The sequence below is a fragment of the Sorex araneus genome, chromosome 5, assembly GCF_027595985.1.
Source record: "Sorex araneus isolate mSorAra2 chromosome 5, mSorAra2.pri, whole genome shotgun sequence".
Classification (NCBI taxonomy): domain Eukaryota; kingdom Metazoa; phylum Chordata; class Mammalia; order Eulipotyphla; family Soricidae; genus Sorex; species Sorex araneus.
In genome coordinates, this window is record NC_073306.1 from 14,124,369 (window position 1) to 14,146,350 (window position 21,982).

A 21,982-nucleotide genomic window follows, 5' to 3' on the forward strand; every position below is an offset into this window, starting at 1 on the left:
TCCTCTAGCCATCATTTTCTTAGTGATCTCTTCTCTATTCCATTTGCCATTTGCCTTCTCCCCCCTGCTCATGAAGCAGTCTCCAAGCTATGGGGAAATTCTCCTGGCCCTTGTATCTACTGTCCTTGGGTGTCAGCCTCATGTGATATTATTCTATACTCCACAAATGAGTGCAGCCCCTTTACCATTTTACATAATGTTTACTCATCCATGTCATTTATTCACATACCAACTTGGTTTATTTCTCTGTGTTCACCACACTTATTAATACTGAAACTATCCTACTGTTGTTAATCTTCCTGCTTTCTAAAAGACAAACTCATTGATTGTTCAGGGGGAAGGTGCTTATAACTTGTGCACCTGGGTTTGATCCCCATCAGCCCATATAGTTCTTCAAGCACTGCTAGGAGTAATTACTGAGCATAAAGCCAAAAATAAGCTTGAGAACCACTAAATGTGGACCAAAACACACACATACACACACAACAACAACAACAAAAGATAAGTTCGTTGAAAGAAGAGATTTTGTTCCCTGATGCTTTCCCAGACCTACAAAATGCTTGCCCACTGAGGACAGCCACTATATAAACATTTCTTGACTTGATACAGTTTTAAAAGAAATTCTTCATCTTGGGACAATAAGAACCTGTTAAAAACAGAGAACCAATCTATTTTCAATTTTGGATGGATGCGCAGAATATTTATTTGATAAGTAAAGCTAGAAGGAAAAGCTCACAGGACCCATTTATAAAAGAAATCTAAAGGTTTTAGACTCACCTACAATTTAAATGTGAGCCATCTTAAAAACTCATACAGGTCACACTCTACCAGAAAGGATTAGAAACACGAGCATTGGGCTGTAAAATGGGAACAGAAATATGCTCAGGGAAGGAAAATATTGGGAGCAAAATGAAGAGAGAAAATAGTCAGATTCGCAGTCTAAGTAAGCTTCCTGGGAGTAAGGAGAGGCCTTCCCCACTGGATTGTCGCTGATCCACAATTTCTGGAGGGCTGGAGAGAATGTTCGCAGGAGCCCCAGGTTTGCTCCCAGCATGAAACAGTCCCCTAAACACTTCCGGGAGCATTCCTGAGCTCCGAGCTAGAAGAAACCCCTGAGCACCATGCAGTGAGGTCCCCAAGCAAGCAAGAAAATTCCCTCCACACCCAAATCCAGTAGGATAGAATGCATTAAAAGTCAGAGAGAGGATGCCTTAGATACACAACATTCTTTTCTGCATCCCGCGTAAATCAGTCTCCTTTTTGAGTCTCCCTAAAAATCACAGAATCTGCATCTTAAACATTTATGAACACATCTGCGTGTGACTTGGGGGACACAGCTGCTACTGCACACACTTGTGGCACCAGAGATACAGGGGTGACACAGAGATACAGCTCCGTGCTCAGGAGAGATCCTTGGCTGTACTGAGGGGCTCATATGTGGTGCCAGATATCTGAGGGGGGGAGGGGGTCACCCACATGCCAGGCAAGTGTCTTAACCTCTGTATTATCTTTCTGGCCCCTATAATACCAACTTCTGCAGAGTGATAGGTTTGTTTTTTTTTTTTTTTTTTTTGCTTTTTGGGTCACACCTGGCGATGCACAGGGGTTACTCCTGGCTCTGCACTCAGGAATTACCCCTGGCCGTGCTCAGGGGACCATATGGGATGCTGGGATTTGAACCCGGGTTGGCTGCGTGCAAGGCAAACGCCCTACCCGCTGTGCTATCTCTCCAGCCCCTGCAGAGTGATAGGTTTTTAAGAAATCAGAGTAAGCCGGTCTCTGGAGTGAAGTGCCTGGGTTTAAACCCCATTTCCACTATTTGCTAGTGGTGAACTTTAGACACACACTTTCATTCCTCTGTGCAACAGTTTCTCTATATGTGTCATTCAAAGTGCCATGCAATTTGGTTGACTGCACTAGTAATAACGCAGGAAGCACCTGCCGCCTGCTGACGCAGAGTGCTGACTCTCACGACAGGACTTCTCTACCCCGTTCCCGGCGAACCTTCCTCCTGCACTCCCACAGCAATCTTGTGAGGCAGGTCATTACCAGGCGTGCCCCGTCCCCATAGAGATAGGCAAGTGTGTACCAAGAAGAGGTTATGCAGCTCGTCCCTGACCTGATGACTGAGCAGTGGAATAGGCTGAGGACAGTCTTAGCCACGTGTGTAGTCCAGCTTTCCCCACAACCAAGCAAATGTGGGAGTCGTAGACCCCAGAAATCGTGGATCGGCGACAGTCCAGTGGGGAAGGCATTTGCCTTGCATATGGATGACTGGGTTCAACCCCTGGCATCCAATACAGTCCCTGAAGCACATCCAGGGGTCATTCCTGAGTACAGAGCCAGGAGTAAGTAACACCTGAGCATCACCAGGTGCACCCACTGCCAAAAAAAACCCCAAACAAACCTCCGCTTTTAAGTCATATAAAAATATGGCTTTTACAAACAAAGACACCACTAAGAAAGAAAATTACAGACCAATTTCCCTGATGAACACCGATGCGAAGATCCTCAACAAAATACTAGCAAATAGGATCCAACAACTCATCAAAAAGATCATACATCACGACCAAGTGGGATTCATCCCAGGGATGCAAGGATGGTTTAACATTCGGAAATCAATCAACATAATCCAGCATATCAACAAAAGTAAAGATAAAAACCATATGATCATATCAATAGATGCAGAGAAAGCATTTGACAAGATCCAACATCCTTTCATGATGAAAACCCTCGCCAAAATGGGGTTTGGAGGAACTTTCCTCAAGATAGTCGAAGCCATCTATCACAAGCCTACGGCAAGCATTATCCTCAACGGGGAAAAACTAAGGGCCTTTCCTCTGAGATCAGGCACAAGACAAGGATGCCCACTCTCACCACTCCTCTTCAATATAGTACTGGAAGTACTTGCGATAGCTATTAGACAAGAAAAAGAGATTAAGGGCATCCAGATAGGAAGGGAAGAAATCAAACTCTCACTATTTGCAGACGACATGATACTATATCTAGAGAAGCCTAAAACCTCTACTAAGAAACTCTTAGAAACAATAGACTTATACAGTAAAGTTGCAGGCTACAAAATCAATACCCAAAAATCCATGGCCTTCATATATGCAAACAATGAGGCAGAGGAAAGGGACATGAAAAAAGCAATCCCATTCACAATCGTGCCCCAGAAAATCAGGTACCTCGGAATCAGCTTAACCAAGGAAGTAAAAGACCTTTACAAAGAAAACTACATAACGCTACTCCATGAAATCAAAGAGGACATGAGGAAATGGAAACATATACCCTGCTCGTGGATAGGGAGAATCAATGTTGTCAAAATGGCAATACTCCCTAAAGCATTATACAGATTCAATGCGATCCCTATAAGTATACCCATGACATTCTTCAAAGAAATGGATCAAGCAATCCTAAAATTCATATGGAATAACAAACGTCCAAGGATAGCTAAAACAATTCTTGGGAAAAAGATGATGGGAGGCATCACCATCCCCAACCTCAAACTTTACTACAAAGCAGTAACAATTAAAACAGCATGGTACTGGAACAAAGGCAGAGCCGTAGACCAATGGAACAGGGTGGAATATCCCTACACACAACCCCAAATGTATGACCATCTAATCTTTGATAAGGGAGCAAGAGATGTGAAGTGGAGCAAGGAAAGCCTCTTTAACAAATGGTGCTGGCACAACTGGACAACCACATGCAAAAAAATGGGTTTAGACCTTGACCTGACACCATGCACAAAAGTCAGATCAAAATGGATTAAAGACCTCAACATTAGACCACAAACCATAAGGTACATTGAAGACAAGGTCGGCAAAACCCTCCACGATATTGAAGATAAAGGTATCTTCAAAGGTGACACGGAACTAAGCAATCTAGTAAAAACAGAGATCAACAAATGGGACTACATCAAACTAAAAAGCTTCTGCACCGCAAGAGATACAGTGACCAAAATACAAAGACTATCCACAGAATGGGAAAGGATATTTACACAATACCCATCAGATAAGGGGTTGATATCAATGGTATATAAAGCACTGGTTGAACTCCACAAGAAGAAAACATCCAACCCCATCAAAAAATGGGGCGAAGAAATGAACAGAAACTTTACCAAGGAAGAAATACGAATGGCCAAAAGGCACATGAAAAAGTGCTCTGCATCACTAATCATCAGAGAGATGCAGATCAAAACAACTTTGAGATACCACCTCACACCACAGAGACTAGCACACATCCAAAAGAACAAAAGCAACCGCTGTTGGAGAGGATGTGGGGAGAAAGGGACCCTTCTTCACTGCTGGTGGGAATGCCGACTGGTTCAGCCCTTCTGGAAAACAATTTGGACGACTCTCAAAAAATTAGATATTGAATTCCCATTTGACCCAGCAATACCACTGCTGGGAATATATCCCAGAGAGGCAAAAAAGTACAATCGAAACAACATTTGCACATGTATGTTCATCGCAGCACTGTTTACAATAGCCAGAATCTGGAAAAAACCCGAATGCCCCAGAATGGATGACTGGTTGAGGAAACTTTGGTACATCTATACAATGGAATACTATGCAGCTGTCAGAAAAAAGGAGGTCAAGAATTTTGTAGTCAAGTGGATGGGCATGAAAAGTTTCATGCTGAGTGAAATGAGTCAGAAAGAGAGAGACAGACATAGAAAGATTGCACTCATCTATGGTATATAGAATAACAGAGTGGGAGACTAACACCCAAGAACTGTAGAAATAAGTACCAGGAGGTTGACTCCATGGCTTCGAGGCTGGCCTCACGTTCCGGGGAAAGGTCAACTCAGAGAAGCGATCACCAACTACATTGTAGTCGAAGGCCATGTGGGGGAAGGGAGTTGCGGGCTGAATGAGGGCTAGAGACTGAGCACAGCGGCCACCCAACACCTTTATTGCAAACCACAACAGCTAATTAGAGAGAGAGAACAGAAGGGAATGCCTTGCCACAGTGGCAGGGTGGGGTGGGGGGGAGATGGGTTTGGGGAGGGTGGGAGGGACACTGGGTTTACGGGTGGTGGAGAATGGGCACTGGTGAAGGGATGGGTTCCCAAACTTTGTATGAGGGAAGTATAAGCACAAAAGTGTATAAATCTGTAACTGTACCCTCACGGTGATTCTCTAATTAAAAATAAATAAATTTAATTAAAAAAAAATATGGCTTTTAGCATATTTCTAAACTATGCAACCATCACAATCCAGTTTTAGAACATTTTCCTCTCCTCTAAAAGAAATTACCTTTGCAACAGCAATCAGATCTAACTATAAATACTTTACATGCACAGAAGAAATGTAAATTTTTTTTAAAGAATATGTACAATATGTTCAATCACTGTATCACTATCTGTATCACTGTCATCCTGTTGCTTATCAATTTGCTCGAGTGGGCGCCAGTAATGTCTCCATTGTGAGACTTGTTACTGTTTTTGACATATCAAAAATGCCACAGGTAGCTTGCCAGGCTTTGCCATGCGGACAAAGTACTCTCAGTAGCTTGCCGGGCTCTCTGAGAGGGACGAAGGAATCGAACCTGGGTCGGCCACATGAAAGGCAAATGCCCTACCCTGCTGTGCTATCACTTTATGTACAAAAGTACATTTATAAAATGTACATTTGATACAGCTAATGCAAAAGAAAAGCACGAAAGAAAGTCTAGCAGAACTGTTATGTGGGGGGATTTGTCAAATTTTGCATTAGCAACATTACCACCCAACTGAGCAAGGCAAGTACTAAGAGCAGCCAACTACAGTCAGCTCAAATTTAAGGGCCCAATTTCAATTTCAATGACTTCGTAGCATTTCTGCATTCAAACCCAAACAGTCAGACTAGGAGAGAGTAGAGATAAATCATTCCCAAATGGGGCCAGAGTGCTAGTACAGTGGGTAGGGCATTTGTCTTATGTGTGGCCAACCCAGGTTCCATCCCTCACATCCCATATGGTCCCGCAAGCACCACCGGGAGTAATTCTTGAGTGCAAAGTGAGGAATAACCCCTGAGCATCAGCAGGTGTGACCCAGAAAGCAAAAAAAAAAATTTTTTTTTACTTAGAAAATTGTGCCCAACCCACTGGCCTTTTGAGAGCCCCACTAATGTTTTTCTCATGTGAAAGAGAAAAGCTGGGGCTGGAGCAATAGGCTCTAGCGTTTGCCTTGCATGCAGCCAACCCGGGTTTGATTCCCATCATCCCATATGGTCCTCTGAGCACCACCAGGGGTGATTCCTGAGTGCAGAGCCAGGAGTAACCCCTGTGCATCGCCAGGTGTGACTCAAAAAGAAAAAAAAAAAAAAAGCTTTGGCAAAGAAGATCACCACAATTCAGATGTTACTTTCCTTTTTCAACAGGAAAGGGTCTCACACTCTAAGAACCCACAACTTCAGCTCTGACCAGTTACCGCAATCACGGAAACGTCACTGACTGAACTCTGCATCCACCCCCCACTGAAGAAAAGGAACTCACTGTTGGTAAATGCATATTCCTCCTCATTGTCCTCGCTGTCATCAGACAGAGCTCTGTACGGTGGCGGCAGTTTCATGGGCGGTGGTGCAGCTCCCCGTCTCTGAAGTTGCAAAATTTGAGAGAGGAGTTAGTGTGTTTGCAGGAATCTGCCCCTTGCTCAAAGACAATCGGGACAAAAAGGTAATCTGGAGATATCTGGAGCTCACCCAACTTGAGGCAGAATGCTTCACAACAAATAGAATCGATTTTCTTAGGTGCTGATTGCTATGTGAAAGTGACTCAAGCTAAGATGACAGTATACAAAACAGGAGTTTATTCAAAAAACTTCACCTCAGACTACTGATCTCTTTTATTTGTTTGTTTGTTTATTGCTTTTTGGGTCACACCCAGTGAAGCACAGGAATTACTCTTGGCTCTGCCCTCAGGAATTACTCCTGGCAGTGCTCAGGGGGCCATATGGGATGCTGGGAATTGAACCCAGGTTGGCTGCGTGCAAGGCAAAGGCCTTACCCACTTTGCTATCGGTCCAGCCCCATATTGATCTATTTTGAAGAGAGCACTTCTTGTCCTGAGTGAGAGAATATCTCCTGGATGCTGTAAAGCTTAATTTTCTATTACTAGTCAACTAATTCAAATGAAAGAAGTTTCCAAAATGAATTTAAGGGAAGAAAGCCACCCAAAGCATTAATTGTATAATCATTTACATATTTACATTTTTCTTTCTGTATAGAACATGCATATTGTCTATTTCTAAAAAAAAATACTTGACATGTTAAGGGTCTTCTACCAAGAAGATTCACATTGAGAGAGAGAGAGAGAGAGAGAGAGAGAGAGAGAGAGAGAGAGAGAGAGAGAGAGAGAGAGAGAGGGAAGAAAAATGTTGGCCATAGAGGTAGAGAGGGGGCAGGAGGGAAAATGAATATTGGTGGTGGGAAATGTACATTAGTGAAGGGATAGGTGTTGGAACATTGTATAACTGAAACCCAACCCTAAACAATTTTGTAACTGTGTAGCTCATGGTGATTCAATAAAAGGAAATAATTTATAAAAATTAAAAAGAAAAAACTAACAAAGTTTCTGTTTGTTAGTTTTTTTTATCTATTTAAACTAACAAAGTATCTATTCTTTGCAGGCAATTAACACACAGTTTAATGTTTCCAAAAGAGAAATATTTATAACCAGTTTTTAAATTTTTATATGAATATTCTTTAAATTTAGACACCAAACAATATAGTACATCAATAAGAACCAACTAAAGAAGAATAAACCTCAGTCATTGGGTTACCAGTCCAGAATACAGACATTTTCTTGAGTGTTGTCTGAAAAAAAATCAAATGTAGCGCCCTCTAAGGAGAAATCCAAGCTGCTAAAAAGAATCCAGAGCTGATCTACCCAAGTGCTCCGCAAATACCCAACTAACTGGATTAAGGTTGCTTTTTTTTTTAAATGGGGATTTCAATAAAGTTCATTCAATTACACTTTCCAAGACAAAACCACAATAGGCAGGATAGACTTGGGTAAATGAATGGGTTTGTACATTACAGCAGTCAGACAGACAATAAATTCCTCCCAAACAGAAAACATTATTTAGATTCCATCAAGAAAAACTTACTCCTAAATCTATTTAAGACAATGAATATCCCGCCCAAAGCAGAATTTCATTGATTGTAGAAAATCCAAAAAGGTTTAAAATGCCAGAGCGATGATGACAGATAAGATGCCAGACACAAAGTGCTTCTCAGACAACAAGACAGAGATGTGATCAACAGGCCTCCTTAAGTCCTGCTTCAAAAGCCTTTGCAGAGAACTGAACGGAGAGTAAGAGAAGCAAATTAATTTTTTTTTTAAGTAAACCGTCTCAGATTAGATCATTCTAGGCCAAGGGATAGTACTCAGGACAGAGAGACAGCTTTTAAAGTAATATCCAGAAATGGGAACGCTCCTTAGGAGCATTTCCCTATTATAGAGGAGAGCATTATGTATGCAACTGATATTCAAGTTCTATCAACACTGTCAAGAAGAATAAAATAAGTGTGTCTGGGCTGCAGCAATAGCACAGCGGGTAGGGCATTTGCCTTGCACTCGGCCTACCTGGGTTTGATTCCCAGCATCCCATATGGTCCCACCGAGCACCGTCAGGAGCTCCTGAGTGCAGAGTCAGGAGTAACCTCTGAGCATTGCCGGGTGTGACCCAAAAAGGAAAAAAAAAGGTGTCTGGGTATCTCTCATTTGCATATGTGCTGCCCAACACCTGGGTCAACCTTTCTCCTGCATGGGAGGGGAGGGATGGCAGGGCCAGCCTCTCCCTGGGGAGCACGGCAGCACGGTGATGGGCATTGGAGCAGATGAGACCCAACCTTGCAAAGTGGTCCTGAAATGAGGCCCCACGGAAGGGAGTATCTGGGCAAAGTTGGCAAGAACAGGGTGTCAGCATTGCTGGGTGTGACCCAAAACTGCAAAAAAAAAAATAAAATGACAATGACGGAGGCCTGGAGGAAGACTATAGTGGTTTAGAAGGCCCAGCTTGCAAGCATATGGTCATGAGTCCAAATCCCTGGTCTCCCACATGTAGGAGTGTGATCCTGGCTGCTCTGCTGTCTACAATACCTGGTGGCATCGGCAATTTCTGGCTACACTGCAACCAGGTATGTGTAATCACCACAGAAGGAGGAGCGAGGTCTAAGGAAACAAAGTAACTGGGGAAAAAACGTGAATGCCAGAGTGTGAGGCAAGCGGGAGATGGAAGGTTGGATGGTGGTGGATGTCTGTGTGTGTGTGTGTGAGAGAGAGAGAGAGAGAGAGAGACAGAGACAGAGACAGAGACAGAGACAGAGAGACAGAGAGAAGAAATGTGAGTGCTATGGCCAGGAAGGTTCTCCTCTATATCCCTTTCCCTGCTTTCAACACTCAGGACAACCAAGTCTTGAGTGGTATTTTCTGGGAGAGAACAGTCGAGTAGACAGGAAACACAGGCCAAGACAACAACACGACTGTGGTACTTTGCGACAAACATACATACACTTATTTTGCATCTGGCTGCTGACCTTTGTCCTCACCAGAGTCGTTATATTTACAGGATGGAAATATTAAAAATAAAGTCTTTCTACCTTGACACTCAACTAACCCACTCTTATTAATTGCCACTCAGATATGCAAAAGGAAACCAAAAACATTTTCTTAGAGGCTGAGAAGTTTAATTTACCTTTTCTCTTTTCTGCTGGGTGCCTTGGTCCTGATTACTCGTAATTCTGTTGGCCTTGTTCTGCGCATTCGGAATGATCTAATATATACACAGAGAAAATTAAAAAAAGGAAACATTTAAATTTCAGAGTAGCTACATTTATCAATAATGTTTTTCTTAACTATCCCTGTGACTTCATCGAAAAATGCAACATATGACAAGTAAGTAAAATTCAAGGCAAACAATGTGTGTCCACATGCACACATGCCCCATCATCAAGAACCATCAGCTCACAAGTTTGTGTATGTAGCCCTAGAAAAAGAAAATGAAGAATGAAAACAAGGTCATGATACCTATTGCATCCAAATACCTGACTTTGCAAAATATGAGGACACTCTAGGTAATTCTTAGGACATAGGAGGCACCATTTATTTGATAGATTTACCTTATTCATTATTGTACCCTGGTTTGCCTTTGTTTTTTAGTGCATTTGAGCACACTCAATAAATATTTCACTACCACTGTTAGCACAAAGATGAATTACAACTCTATTTACACCCCAAGACAGAATCTGTTCAATGAAGCTAGAATTTACTGTTATTTATCACTTATAACCTTGGTGCTGAGAAGGGCCGAACACATCACAGCTGCATTCAATAAATGTTTATACATGAGTAAAACAGTTCAATTTAGTACAATGACTTTAATTCTGAATGGTGCCGAGAGCTTAGATTACTTCTTGACTCATCTCTTTTTTTGTAAACCTATGGCATATCTTTTTTTGTTTAAACTGAATCACTGTGAGATACACAGTTGCAGATTGGATTTCAGTTATATAATGTTCCAACACCCTTCGCCAGTGTACATTTCCCACCACCAATGTCCTCAGTTTCTCTCCCCAAAACACCGCCACCCCCACCACAGCCTGCCTCTATAGCAGGCACTTTTCTTTTTTCTTTTCTCTTTCTCTCTCTTTCCCTTTCACTCTGTCTCTCTCCCTTTTCCTTTTTCTTTCTTTTTTTTTTTTTTTGCTTTTTGGGTCACACCCAGCGATGCTCAGGGGTCACTTCTGTCTCTGTACTCAGGAATTACCCCTGGTGGTGCTCAGGGGACCATATGGGATGCTGGGGATCGAACCCGGGTCAGCCGCGTGCAAGGCAAACACCCTACCCACTGCGCTATCACTCCAGCCCCTCTCTCCCTTTTCATCTAGGCAATACATATGCTAAAAGGTTCTCATGTATATCCCTTTACCCACTTTCAGCACTCAGTTCTTGTCCAAATTGATTTCCAGCTATCATTGTCATAGTAGCCCCATCTGTAGGATAACATTGGTTTGTTGTTTCTCCCTGGCCACAGGGAGCTTAGGTTTATTGGATTACACCCATCACAGTGCTCCTGAGGCACTCCCGTTCCGCTGTGTTTATCTTTAACCTCTTCTCTGTGCTCTGTCTCCCCAACCACTCAATCACCTTTATCCCCAAATCAGACTATTGATTTGTATTTGTAAGTGAAATACTGCTTTTCTCCTTCCCTTATATCCTTTTCCATAGTCGACCTCAGAGCAATGTCCTTTTTGTATAGACACAGGAAGACAATTAATACTATGCTTTTGTAACTTGCAAATTAATTGACTCTGAATAATATTCACTCCTTGGCATCTGTGTTCTTGACTTAAGTCTCAAAAGCACCCCAAAATCAGGGTCCCAATGAGGGACCGGATGGACCCAGGGCAACCTATGAGCTACCTTGGCATCAAAATGGGCCAGGTCAAGAGCCTTAATACTTAACTATAAGTTAAGAGCACAGTCATGGACAAGTTCTCTCGTGATCCAAAGAGTAACAGCTGGAGGAGGACCCTGCTTAGAGTTAGAAAAGACTAATCTGGCCTGAGTACCATAGTCTGAGATCTATAACGAGATGTCCCCAAGAGAGCCACTCTATAAGCTTAATGTATCTCTTACTGTGTCCATACAAAATACCTAATATTATTAAGAGTAGATTTAAGATGACTGTTTAAATGGTTTTGGACTAAAGAAAGGAGAAACACACCCGTAAGGGGTATTTTGCCCTTGAGTGGCTCTCCTGGCTGCAGGAGATCAGGAAGGGCTTTCATATGTCGATTGTCCTACCTCACCTAGAAGTGGTTGCTACCCCCAGTGCTCGGAGGTTGGGCAGATGACGGAGGCAGCTAGACGGAGCTTGGAGAGACCAGCATGGGGGACAGGAGGAAACAGGAATGAGGGACGGTGTGAAACTAGGGTGGGGAGATTAGTGAGACTGGAACAGGTGTGTAGGGAGAATGAAATAAAGGGCAACTGATCACAAATCAGCCTGGTGGCCCTGTTCCCTCCTTCATGTGTCCGTTGGTGGTGGCAGCAGGCTGGGAAGCGGCTCGAGACCACCCAACGCACATGGTGGGCAGGAGAGAGACCACACCGCTGCCGCCGCCGCCACTCTCTTATTCATTGTTAGAATGCACACCATCTTCTTTTTTTTTTGCTTTTTAGGTCACTCCTGGTGATACACAGGGGTTACTCCTGGCTCATGCACTCAGGAATTGCTCCTGGCAGTACTCAAGGGACCATATGGGATGCTGGGAATCAAACCCGGGTCGGCCGTGTGCAAAGCAAACACCCTACCGGCTGTGCTATCGCTCCAGCCCCGAGAATGCACGTCATCTTTACCCTAACTGCCTAACTCCTCACCACCACCACCTGTGGCAAGCTTCAACCATAGACCAGTCATCCTGGCCCTTGTTTCTACTGTCTTTGGCATTAGTTTCATACTGGTTTTTTTTTCATATCCTACAAATGAGTGTGGTCATTCTATGTCTGTTCCTCTCCTTCCGACTCATTTCACTCAGCATGATAATCTCTATGTCCATCCATTCATACATAAATTTCATGGCTCATTTTTCCTGGTGGACCTATGGGATACTTTGGGGAAATATAAAATCATTAGGATCATCATTACTGTCACTGTTATCCTGTTATCCGCTTGAGCATCGATTTGCTCGAGCGGGCACCAGTAACGTCTCCATTGTGAGACTTGTTGTTACTGTTTTTGGCATATCAAATACACCACGGGGAGCTTGCCAGGCTCTGCCGTGCGGGCGGGATACTCTCGGTAGCTTGCCGGGCTCTCCAAGAGGGGTGGAGGAATTGAAGCCGGGTCAGCCGCATGCAAGCAAACACCCTACCTGCTGTGCTATCGCTCCAGCCCAGTCATTAGGATATTTGGCTTATTTGTTCTTGGGCCACATTCAGCCATGCTCGGGTTTATTCTTAGTTCTGTTCTCAGGGATCACTCCTGGCAGTGCTGGGGGACGGTACGTGGTGTTGGGTCTGGAAGCAGGGTCAGCTGCATGCAAGGCAAACCCGATACCCCATCCTATCTCTCTGACCACCATTAGCAATTTTTTAAAGGTTCTTCAAGGGGCTAACCCAAATAATCTTGGCATAAAAGTTGATGACTAACCAGAATAATAAGAGAAAACTGATTTTCTTTCCTAAAACGAGAGAAACTTTCTGCTCTCCGTCTTTGATAGTTAATAAACAAACCAAGAAGCAGTTTCCTTTAAATGTAATTTAAGATACATTTTTCTGGAGTCAGAGAGACAGTATAGACAATATTTGCCTTGGATGTGGCCAACCCAGGTTGGAACCCTGGCATCCCACCTTGGTCATCCCAAGCCCCATCAGGAGCGATTCCTGAGCGCAGAGCTAGAAATGACCTCTGAATATTGTCAGGTATAGCCCCAAAACAAAACAAAAAATAGAAATGCAACTGAGAAATTCAGGAGAAAAAGCTCAAAAAGGTAATATATTAGTGATAATCCCCAAAGTAGCTGTTAAAAAATACAAATATAAAAAGTAATATAAAACTCAACTCAAGGAAAAGTATAATAAATTCACCATCACTCAAATTGTGCTGCTGACAGAGAATTCTCAAGTAACCAAGGCTCCTTTTGACATAGGAAATAACTGCTAATGAGATTTTGGTGGAAAATTCCAAAATTTAATAAAAACTGGTAAAAGTTATTGCTTCTAATTTCTAATCCTATGACAATCAGTTCCTCTTGGATTAATAAGTAGACCAAAGAGAGCAGCATATTGCAAAGACAGGAAATTTTATTCCATTCATCACCTCCTTCAATAGTAATCCCTTTGTGCTAAAAAAAAAAAAAAGGGACAATTCATGAACAGAGTAATTAACACCATCACCTGAACATGTTCTCTTGGCAGAAACACAGACAGGCCAGTGCTTGCTGGACCAAATCACAATGAGAACGTCTGCACCCCTGCATGGGGGATAAGCCTGGGGGGATAAGTACTGGGGGGATTTTCCTTTTCTGAATGGTGGCAAGAAGTGGTACTGCTCATGTCACCCAGGAGAAAATCCCCCACCTCAGCCCAGCGAGAGCATGACCTTCCAGATTGACTTCATGACCTAATTACATGCTCTGAATGCTATTTTTTTTCCCAAGCAGGGCATACAAATACATCATTTGATTGGCTCATTGTGGCTACCAGTGAGTATCATTTAGTAACGAACAATCAGTTCAATTTTTCTGCTGAGCTCAGTTTGCAGAAACAGAAGTGTTCGCCTCGACTCTCCCTCAAGATTATAAGGATCTGAAACTGAATTGCAGGGCCTAGAGAGATGGTACAGTGGGAAAGGCCTTGCATGTGACAGACGTTGGTTCCTTAGAATGGTCGCACCTCATACGGACCCCAGGGTGATGCTTCAGCAGAGAGCCAGGAGTAAGCTCTGGGCACTGCCACTGTGGCCACCAAACAAAATAAAACAAAACCAATTTACAACAGAAGTGGATGGCAAAGACTTCTCAGACTTGATTCAGTTCACAGCTCTCGTTCCAGACGGACGGTCTAAACAGCACGACCAGATTGTTCATTGGGGCGATTCAATGCACAAAGTCAGGTGACCCCAGCAGGGAGAAGGCTGAAGTCAGCGGCAGGCCGACAAGCTATGGACCACAAGTCAGCTGGGGTGGCTGGCACGGGGACTTTCCTGCCCTTGAGGCAGCCAATGATCTACTTGTCTGCTTGTCCATCAAAGTAGGACTCTCTGTCTGCCCCGCCCCCCACGAAAGACGGAAACCTCTACATAGCTATAAAGCAACTTTTTAAAACAATGCAGTTTGGGACTGGGAGAAGGGGGGCAGGGGGGCTCCCCCACAGGCCTTATATGAAAGCAAATATCACTTCCCATTACGCATCAGAGAGGAGCAGATATTTCTGCTGAGCAGTGCAGCACGCAATCCACAGCCTACCCCTGCCACCTGCCTGTCAGAGCTCTATTCCACACCTAAAGAGTCAGCGCTAGCAGAAGGGCTCGTGCGTCAATTATGCTAGTTGTGAAGCTGTTAAGCTTAGCAGTGCTTAGGAGTGACTCCTAGATCAGTGTCCAGGGGTCACTCCTGTGTTCTGCTCAGGAATCATGGGGTGCCAGGGGTGGATTCCAGGTCTCTTGTGAGCTATTCCTTTTGTGGGTTCCCTCCTGAGCCCCAGTACTGCTATTTTTGAACTCAGTCTTCAAAAGAATTCCACGATCGTGATTTTACAGGTTTTAATAAATGTTAGACCCCCTAGATCCCCTCTGTACCCCGATCTTCTTTACATTTCCTTTGTAAGCAAAGGAACTGGTTCAGAAAGGATAATTAATAAAGTGATCAAGGAATGGAGATGAAGTTTGGGTGTTTGCACAGGCTGTGAACCAAAGCTAGGAAGCGTGGAATGGCTCAGATTTGTCCAGTAGATCAAAACCAGAGAGGGGAGGAAGGGGAAAAGAAATGAATAATCAAACTCTTACAAAGTGAATCCCTCTCTGGGGTAATTGCTTAGTAGCAAGGAAAATATGTGAAAATACTTGGGAGTAAAGTTGGGTCTACAGGGCCAGAGCGATAGAACAATGGGTAGGACATCTGCCTTGCGTGCGGCCGACCTGGGTTCAATCCCCGGCATCCCATATGGTCCCCTAAGTACAGCACAACTGGGTGTAACCCAAAGAGCAAAGAAAAATAAATAAAAATAAAATAATAATGAAGTTGGTGCTATAGAGAGAGACTATTTTCAAACGTTTGGAAACTAGGAGCTGATACTTACTCTCGGTGTGGGTGACAGGCTCTGAACCACGAACACCACCGGGTTCCCTGCGTTCTTGATGGCTTCCACAGCCTCTGTGTGGGACGCATTCTGCAGATCCACTCCAGACACCTACAGCACACAAGGTATTGATTTCAATTAGCAAGGCAGGACATACTGCAGATAGGTTGATTCAATCCGCAAGCATATTACCCAGGAAGGACTGAAGCCAGAAACTAATGAATTAGACAAAGTCATCAATAAAAATGGATAGGTGCGTAGATACACAGATAGATGCCCTTAATAAAGCTTTGCTATACTAAAAGAACATGTTTTAAAAAGAGTTTCTTCTTCCAGCTGAAATGTACCTGTAAATAAAGAAAAAAAATCTTAATAACATAAATCCCAGGTTAAATATCCTCGTACAAATCTGATAGTTCATGAAAGAACCTTATGAGACTTCTGGGCTTGTAATGTCACTCCTGCAGTAACACATCACAGCCTGTGAGTCGGGTAGGAGAAGGCAGTGCTCTCTCAATTCTTCCCAATGATTAAAGAATGATGTTTTAAGCAAATTCCCTATGATCACAACTGAGCGTTGAACTTTCCCAAATTTTGTTTAAAAAGAAGGATGAGAACCTTAATCAGCTTTTAAAAAAGTGAGTGTTTTGTGTTCAGTAAATGTGACTTGTGAAAATGGCTTCCTTTATCATTTCTCTAGTTCTGGGGTCACATTTGGTGGTGTTGGGGGTGGGGGGTTTACTCCTGGCTGTGTTTGAGGATTTGTTCTGGAGGTGCTTGGGTGAACACGTGGTACCAGGGATCAAACTGCAGCCCCCAACACAAAAAAGCATGTGTCTAGCCCCACTGAGCTCTCTCGCTAGCCTCGAAGAATGGCTCCTTCCTCTACAAATCTCAGAGAATCTAACTTTTGAACATGCACCTAATCTTCCAGAGCATTCTGCCCTTACCAAACATACTGACCAGAACCACAAAGGTAACAAAGCCTAGCAAACACTAAGGTGGTTTACAGTCAGGGCAAAGTGACACTGTGAATACTGCTTCTGCTCAAGGGGCTGCAGAAACAGGAATGTGGGTGCAGAGGGATGCGGGGTCAAGGTTGAGCTTTGGTTTTCTTCTGACGGGAGAAACAATGGTATTCATGATGAAGGAGACGGTCGGAGGGACTGATGGAGAGAGAAGTGATGGCGAAGAAGGCATGACTTTGCTGGCCAAGCCAGAGATTGGCTGTGGAAAGAGTCACAGGGGGTTCAGCTGCTTTGCTGTTACAGGTTGTTGGAAAAATAGATTTGGTATGGTGTGGCAGCAAGGGGACGTTGTCTGCATAACTGCTACATACTCAACTAAAGAAGAAACAGGACCCATGGACTTAGGTTAAGATTGAAGTATCAATGAGAACAACATGCATGGAGAGTAGAAATGAGGGCCAGGAGGACTGGTCCATGGTAGGATGCTAGCCACAGGTGTGGGGGACAGTGTAGTTAGGACAGAGCAGGGACCCAAAGGGGTAGGTGTTGCCTTCATGAACCATGACCAGGGGTCTATCCTCAGCACCACATATAGTTCTCTGAGACCCTTTAGGAATGATCCCTGAGCACAGAGCCAGGAGCATGACCCGAGACAGCCATACATGACCCCCAAAAACAATAAAATAAAATAAAATAAATAAAATAAAATAAAGGCAGGTGGAACATAAAGAACAGTGAAGGGGAGGTGAGCACTGAGGCCCGGCTGGCCCTGGTTAGAATGTCGGTTCTTTGTCCTTAGACACCAACCTCCGGCAGAGAATGATTAGGCTCTGAAAAAGCTCTTCTCCCATCTGAATTGAGGAAGTAGATGGATAATCGTAAATTCTGCCACTGTCACTGTTATCCTGTTGCTCATCGATTTGCTCGAGCGGGCACCAGTAACGTCTCCATCTTGAGACTTGTTGTTACTGTTTTTGGCATATCGAATACGCCACGGGGAGCTTGCCAGGCTCTGCCATGCGGGTGAGATACTCTCGGTAGCTTGCCAGGCTCTCCGAGAGAATCATAAATTAATAAAATAATTTATAGTGAGTTCCTAAAGCAGTCACAATGGTTTCATGAAGCTGCATATGAACTATCCAATCTCCCAAATTCTTAACAATAAGTAGCGTTTATATGAGAGACTTCATCTCCTAGTAACAATAAACTTTAGCTAACACATATTTCCTGTGTTAAATGCCCACTGAAATTGGGAAATAAGGGGAAATTTAGAGCTCTATTATATTCTAAAAGAAAAAGAAAACTTAGATTTTCTCAGTTTTAAAGTTATAATCACTATGGATGTATGTCGACTCTGATGAAAATTAAATTCCAACTTCCTATGGGAAAAATATGCCTTTTGTGAGCCAAGATTCTTTTACATTATAGTTTTAAGACAAAAGTGTCTGTTGGGGGCTGGAGAAATAGTACAGTGAGTACTTTCATGTGGCTAACAGAGGTTCTATCATTGGCATCCCATATGGTCTCCTGAGCACTGTCAAGAGTAATTCCTGAGTGCAGAGCCAGAAGTAACCCCTCTGCATCTCTGGGTGTGCCCCCCAAACAAAACAAAAACAAAAAAGAAGCTTCTGAGATCTGGGGACTGGAAAGATAGTACAGCAGGTAAGACGCTGCCTTGCATGTGGCTGAAACAGCTTCAATATGACTCCATCTGGTCCCCCAACTTCGCCATGTGTTGTTTCTGGATGCAGAGCCAGGAGTAACCCCTGAGCATTGCCAGGTGTGGCCCCCAAACCAAAATAAACAGTCACTGTATCACTGTCATCCTGTTGTTCATCGATCTGCTCGAGTGGGCACCAGTAACATCTCCATTGTGAGACTTGTTGTTACTGTTTTTGGCATATCGAATCAACCGTGTAGCTTGCCAGGCTCTTCCATTCAAAAAAAATAAACAAACAAATAAAGATATGAGGTAAGAGAAACACAGAAATTACATGTGCAAGAGAGAACACAGGTTTTTCCAGAGTGGCACAAGCAAGGCAAGATTCACAGAGACAGACAAGCACAATTCAAGGGGAACTTGAGCTTGAAGAGAAACCCTCCCCCCACCAATTTTTTTTTTTTTTGCTTTTTGGGTCACATTTGGCAATGCACAGGGGTTACTCCTGGCTCTGAACTCAGGAATTACTCCTGGCAGTGCTCAGGGGACCATATGGGATGCTGGGAATCAAACCTGGGTTGGTCGAGTGCAAGACAAATGCCTTACCCGCTGTGCTATCGCTCCAGCACCCCCATTTTTTTTAGAATACTTTTCATTGGAAAAAATTTAAACAAATGGCTTGTGCTTACCCAAACATTTCAGGTCATTATCAATTAAAAAATTTGAAATCATGAAGTCTGAGACAAACAAAACTCTTATTGGTAGGTTTAAACTCTTGTTAGTAGGTTTAAACTCTTATGTTCAAGAGCAAAGATAGATGATGGATGCTCCCAAGACATAAAATAATGAACAATATCATTAGAGGGCAAAGAGGCAAAGACAAGCACAAACATTTCACTGAAGAGGATACAGAGATGGCAATCAAGTACATGAGAAGTCCCTTATTATCCCCAGGAAAATTCAAATTAAGAATTTTTCATTTGTAACCTCCTAGCTTGCTCGGAGTGGGAATGGGCATCCTCCCCCCATCTCTCAAGCTTACCAGTAGCTTGGCAGTCACACCCACAAATTGCTCCTGGCACCATATAATCTCATCAATGGCTGAGACCCACAGATTTGTAAATAAAGCTACCAGAGGAGAGCAACATAGGCCTTACCCATGAGTGAATCTGCTATATAACTGTATTCCAAATTTTAGAACCCTGGGAGCGCGCAACCACATTCGCGGCCACACAACCTCTCATACTCTACACCACTGATGTACCAAGAGTAGCACACATTTGATTGGGCTTAACAAACATGCTTGTAACCTTTTATACAGGGGCATAATGGTTTCAGGATAAAATACAACAATCTTCACACACTTTCCTCTAAGGAAACTTTATTGGACCATTTTTAGTGGATTATTCATAACTCAAGCAATATTGAATATTCATAGTCAAGCAATACAAAAGTAATTGTTTTGTTCTGCTTTGTGGGGCATGGTTTAGGATTTGGGGTGGAAACATTTGAAATATGGTGGTGGGAAAGTACAATTGAGATGGGATTGGTGCTTGAATATTAAATATAAAAATTATTGTGGGGCTGGAGCAATAGCACAGTGGTCTGGTATTTGCCTTGCATGCAGCTGACCCGGGTTCGATTCCTCCATTCTTTTTGGAGAGCCCAGAAAGCTACCAAGAGTATCCTGCCCACATGGCAGAGCCTGGCAAGCTACCCGTGGCATATTTGATATGCCAAAAACAGTAACAAGTCTCACAATGAACATGTTACTGGTGCCCACTTGAACAAATCGATGAGCAACAGGATGACAGTGACAGTGACAGAATTATTGTAAACAACTTTATAAAAATAAAATAAAATTTAGGGAAAAAAGAATTTTTCATTTGTAATGGTCTATCTCATGAGTATTCAATAAATTTTTCTTATTTCAAATATCACTGTATGCCTCTCAAAATGGCTAAAATGAAAAACAGTAACACCACTAAATCTAGGGGAGGATGCAGAGAAACTAAATCACACATACACTGTTGGTGGGGAGATCAAATGGTCCTATCTCAGGAAAAGTTTGGTTTATATGTTTATTTTGTTTGCTTTGGGGCCATACCTAACAGTGCTCAGGGCTTACTCCTGGCTCCGTGCTCAGCAATCACTCCTAATAGCACTGAGATTTGGACAGTTCCTCCCTTCCAAACCAAAGATGGATTTAGCACACAACTAGCACTTTTGCACTCTGGGGCATATGCAGCAAAGACTGAATATCACACAGAAACACATGTACATATGGGTTGTTTTGGATGTGACTGGGGAAAGTGTTAGAGGAACATACCCAGAGTTGATGAGGAGAATCAAACTGGGGTTGGCCACATGCAACTCAAGTACCTGAACCCTTGTACTAATCTCTCTAACCCATTGGGCACAGATTTTTGGGAGGGGGGCTTGGGGGGGGCACATACACTGGTACTCAGGGAAGAGTCTTGGCTCTGTACTCAGGGGTCACTCCTGGAGGGACTCAGAGCATTGTGTATCGATGTTTATAGTAATTTTATTATAATAGCCAAGTGCTGGAAACTACCCAAATGTCTTTCAGTGGCAGGTAGTTAAACTGTGTCACCCTGTGTCCTGGAAGACTACTCAGTAATAAAAATGAATTGCTAGATCTGACACAGTGAATAAATTTCTAGGAAATGATGCTTAGTGGAAAAAAGAGATGATCTCAAGAAGACCCATGACGCATAATGCCATGTATACGATGACCATGGAATAACATCATTATAGCCCTGGAGAAATAGATTAGGGGCTGGAGGAGGGTTGGGCAGAGGGAAGAGAGAGAGGCAGGGATGCTCAGGGATTGTGTTGAAGATGGTAGTTAAGTTTCCTAATGGAGGTGGTTATGCAAAGGGAGACACATATTCAATCTGTACAGAGTGATAAACACACACATAAATGAGTGCATGTACAACTGGGGAAAGGTGAGAGTTGCCCATGAACTGTGCCATTGCTGGTGTCTTGGTTTTACTATTGTACCACAGTGTGTCTGTGGGGGAAGACCAAGGGAAGTATATGTGGGATTTCCCTGAAAGTCCCACTGCAATCCCTTATGATTCTATAATTACAGTAACTCCTCTCTTAATAACACTGTTGTAAGTTCTTGGAAAGTGGGACCATCAGCAAAATGTATAATGAAGCCCATTTAAACATAGGGCAATTGACAAAAGAAGACTTAAGTTACCAAAGCATATTTCAGCTCTTAAGTGCATCAAACTTCTATAATAAAGACTAAGAAACTACTTTCGTCATTCAACAATATTCAATACTCATTCGTTTGGAAAATTTTCAGTTTAGGTTTATTCCAATTCAGGGTTGTAGGAGGTCAGAGACGATCCTGGCAGTTCAGGGCACACAGTGCTCCTCCTTCCAAGTGTCCTATGGTTATGCCACTGACACACAGGTTGAGAAAACTCAGAGTTGACTAAGGACAGGGATGAACATAATATCGGCCTTTTGCTATACTCTGTTGTGAAATGGTTTTGTTCAGTCAGCTAAGGCTTTTTTTTTTTTC

The 21,982-nt window shown here is 43.1% G+C and overlaps 1 protein-coding gene across 3 annotated transcripts in view; it reads right to left on the reverse strand.

Annotated features, from left to right (window-relative positions):
- PATJ (PATJ crumbs cell polarity complex component) overlaps positions 1 to 21,982 on the reverse strand; it is a 370,230-nt gene that overhangs the window by 205,471 nt on the left and 142,777 nt on the right. For all 3 annotated transcript variants that reach the window (XM_055139113.1, XM_055139112.1, XM_055139111.1), the window contains exons 25-27: positions 15,793 to 15,903; positions 9,686 to 9,763; positions 6,484 to 6,583 (exon numbers count right to left, since the gene is read on the reverse strand). In XM_055139113.1, coding sequence (XP_054995088.1) covers positions 6,484 to 6,583; positions 9,686 to 9,763; positions 15,793 to 15,903 — 289 coding nt within the window. The remainder of the gene's footprint in view (positions 1 to 6,483; positions 6,584 to 9,685; positions 9,764 to 15,792; positions 15,904 to 21,982) is intronic.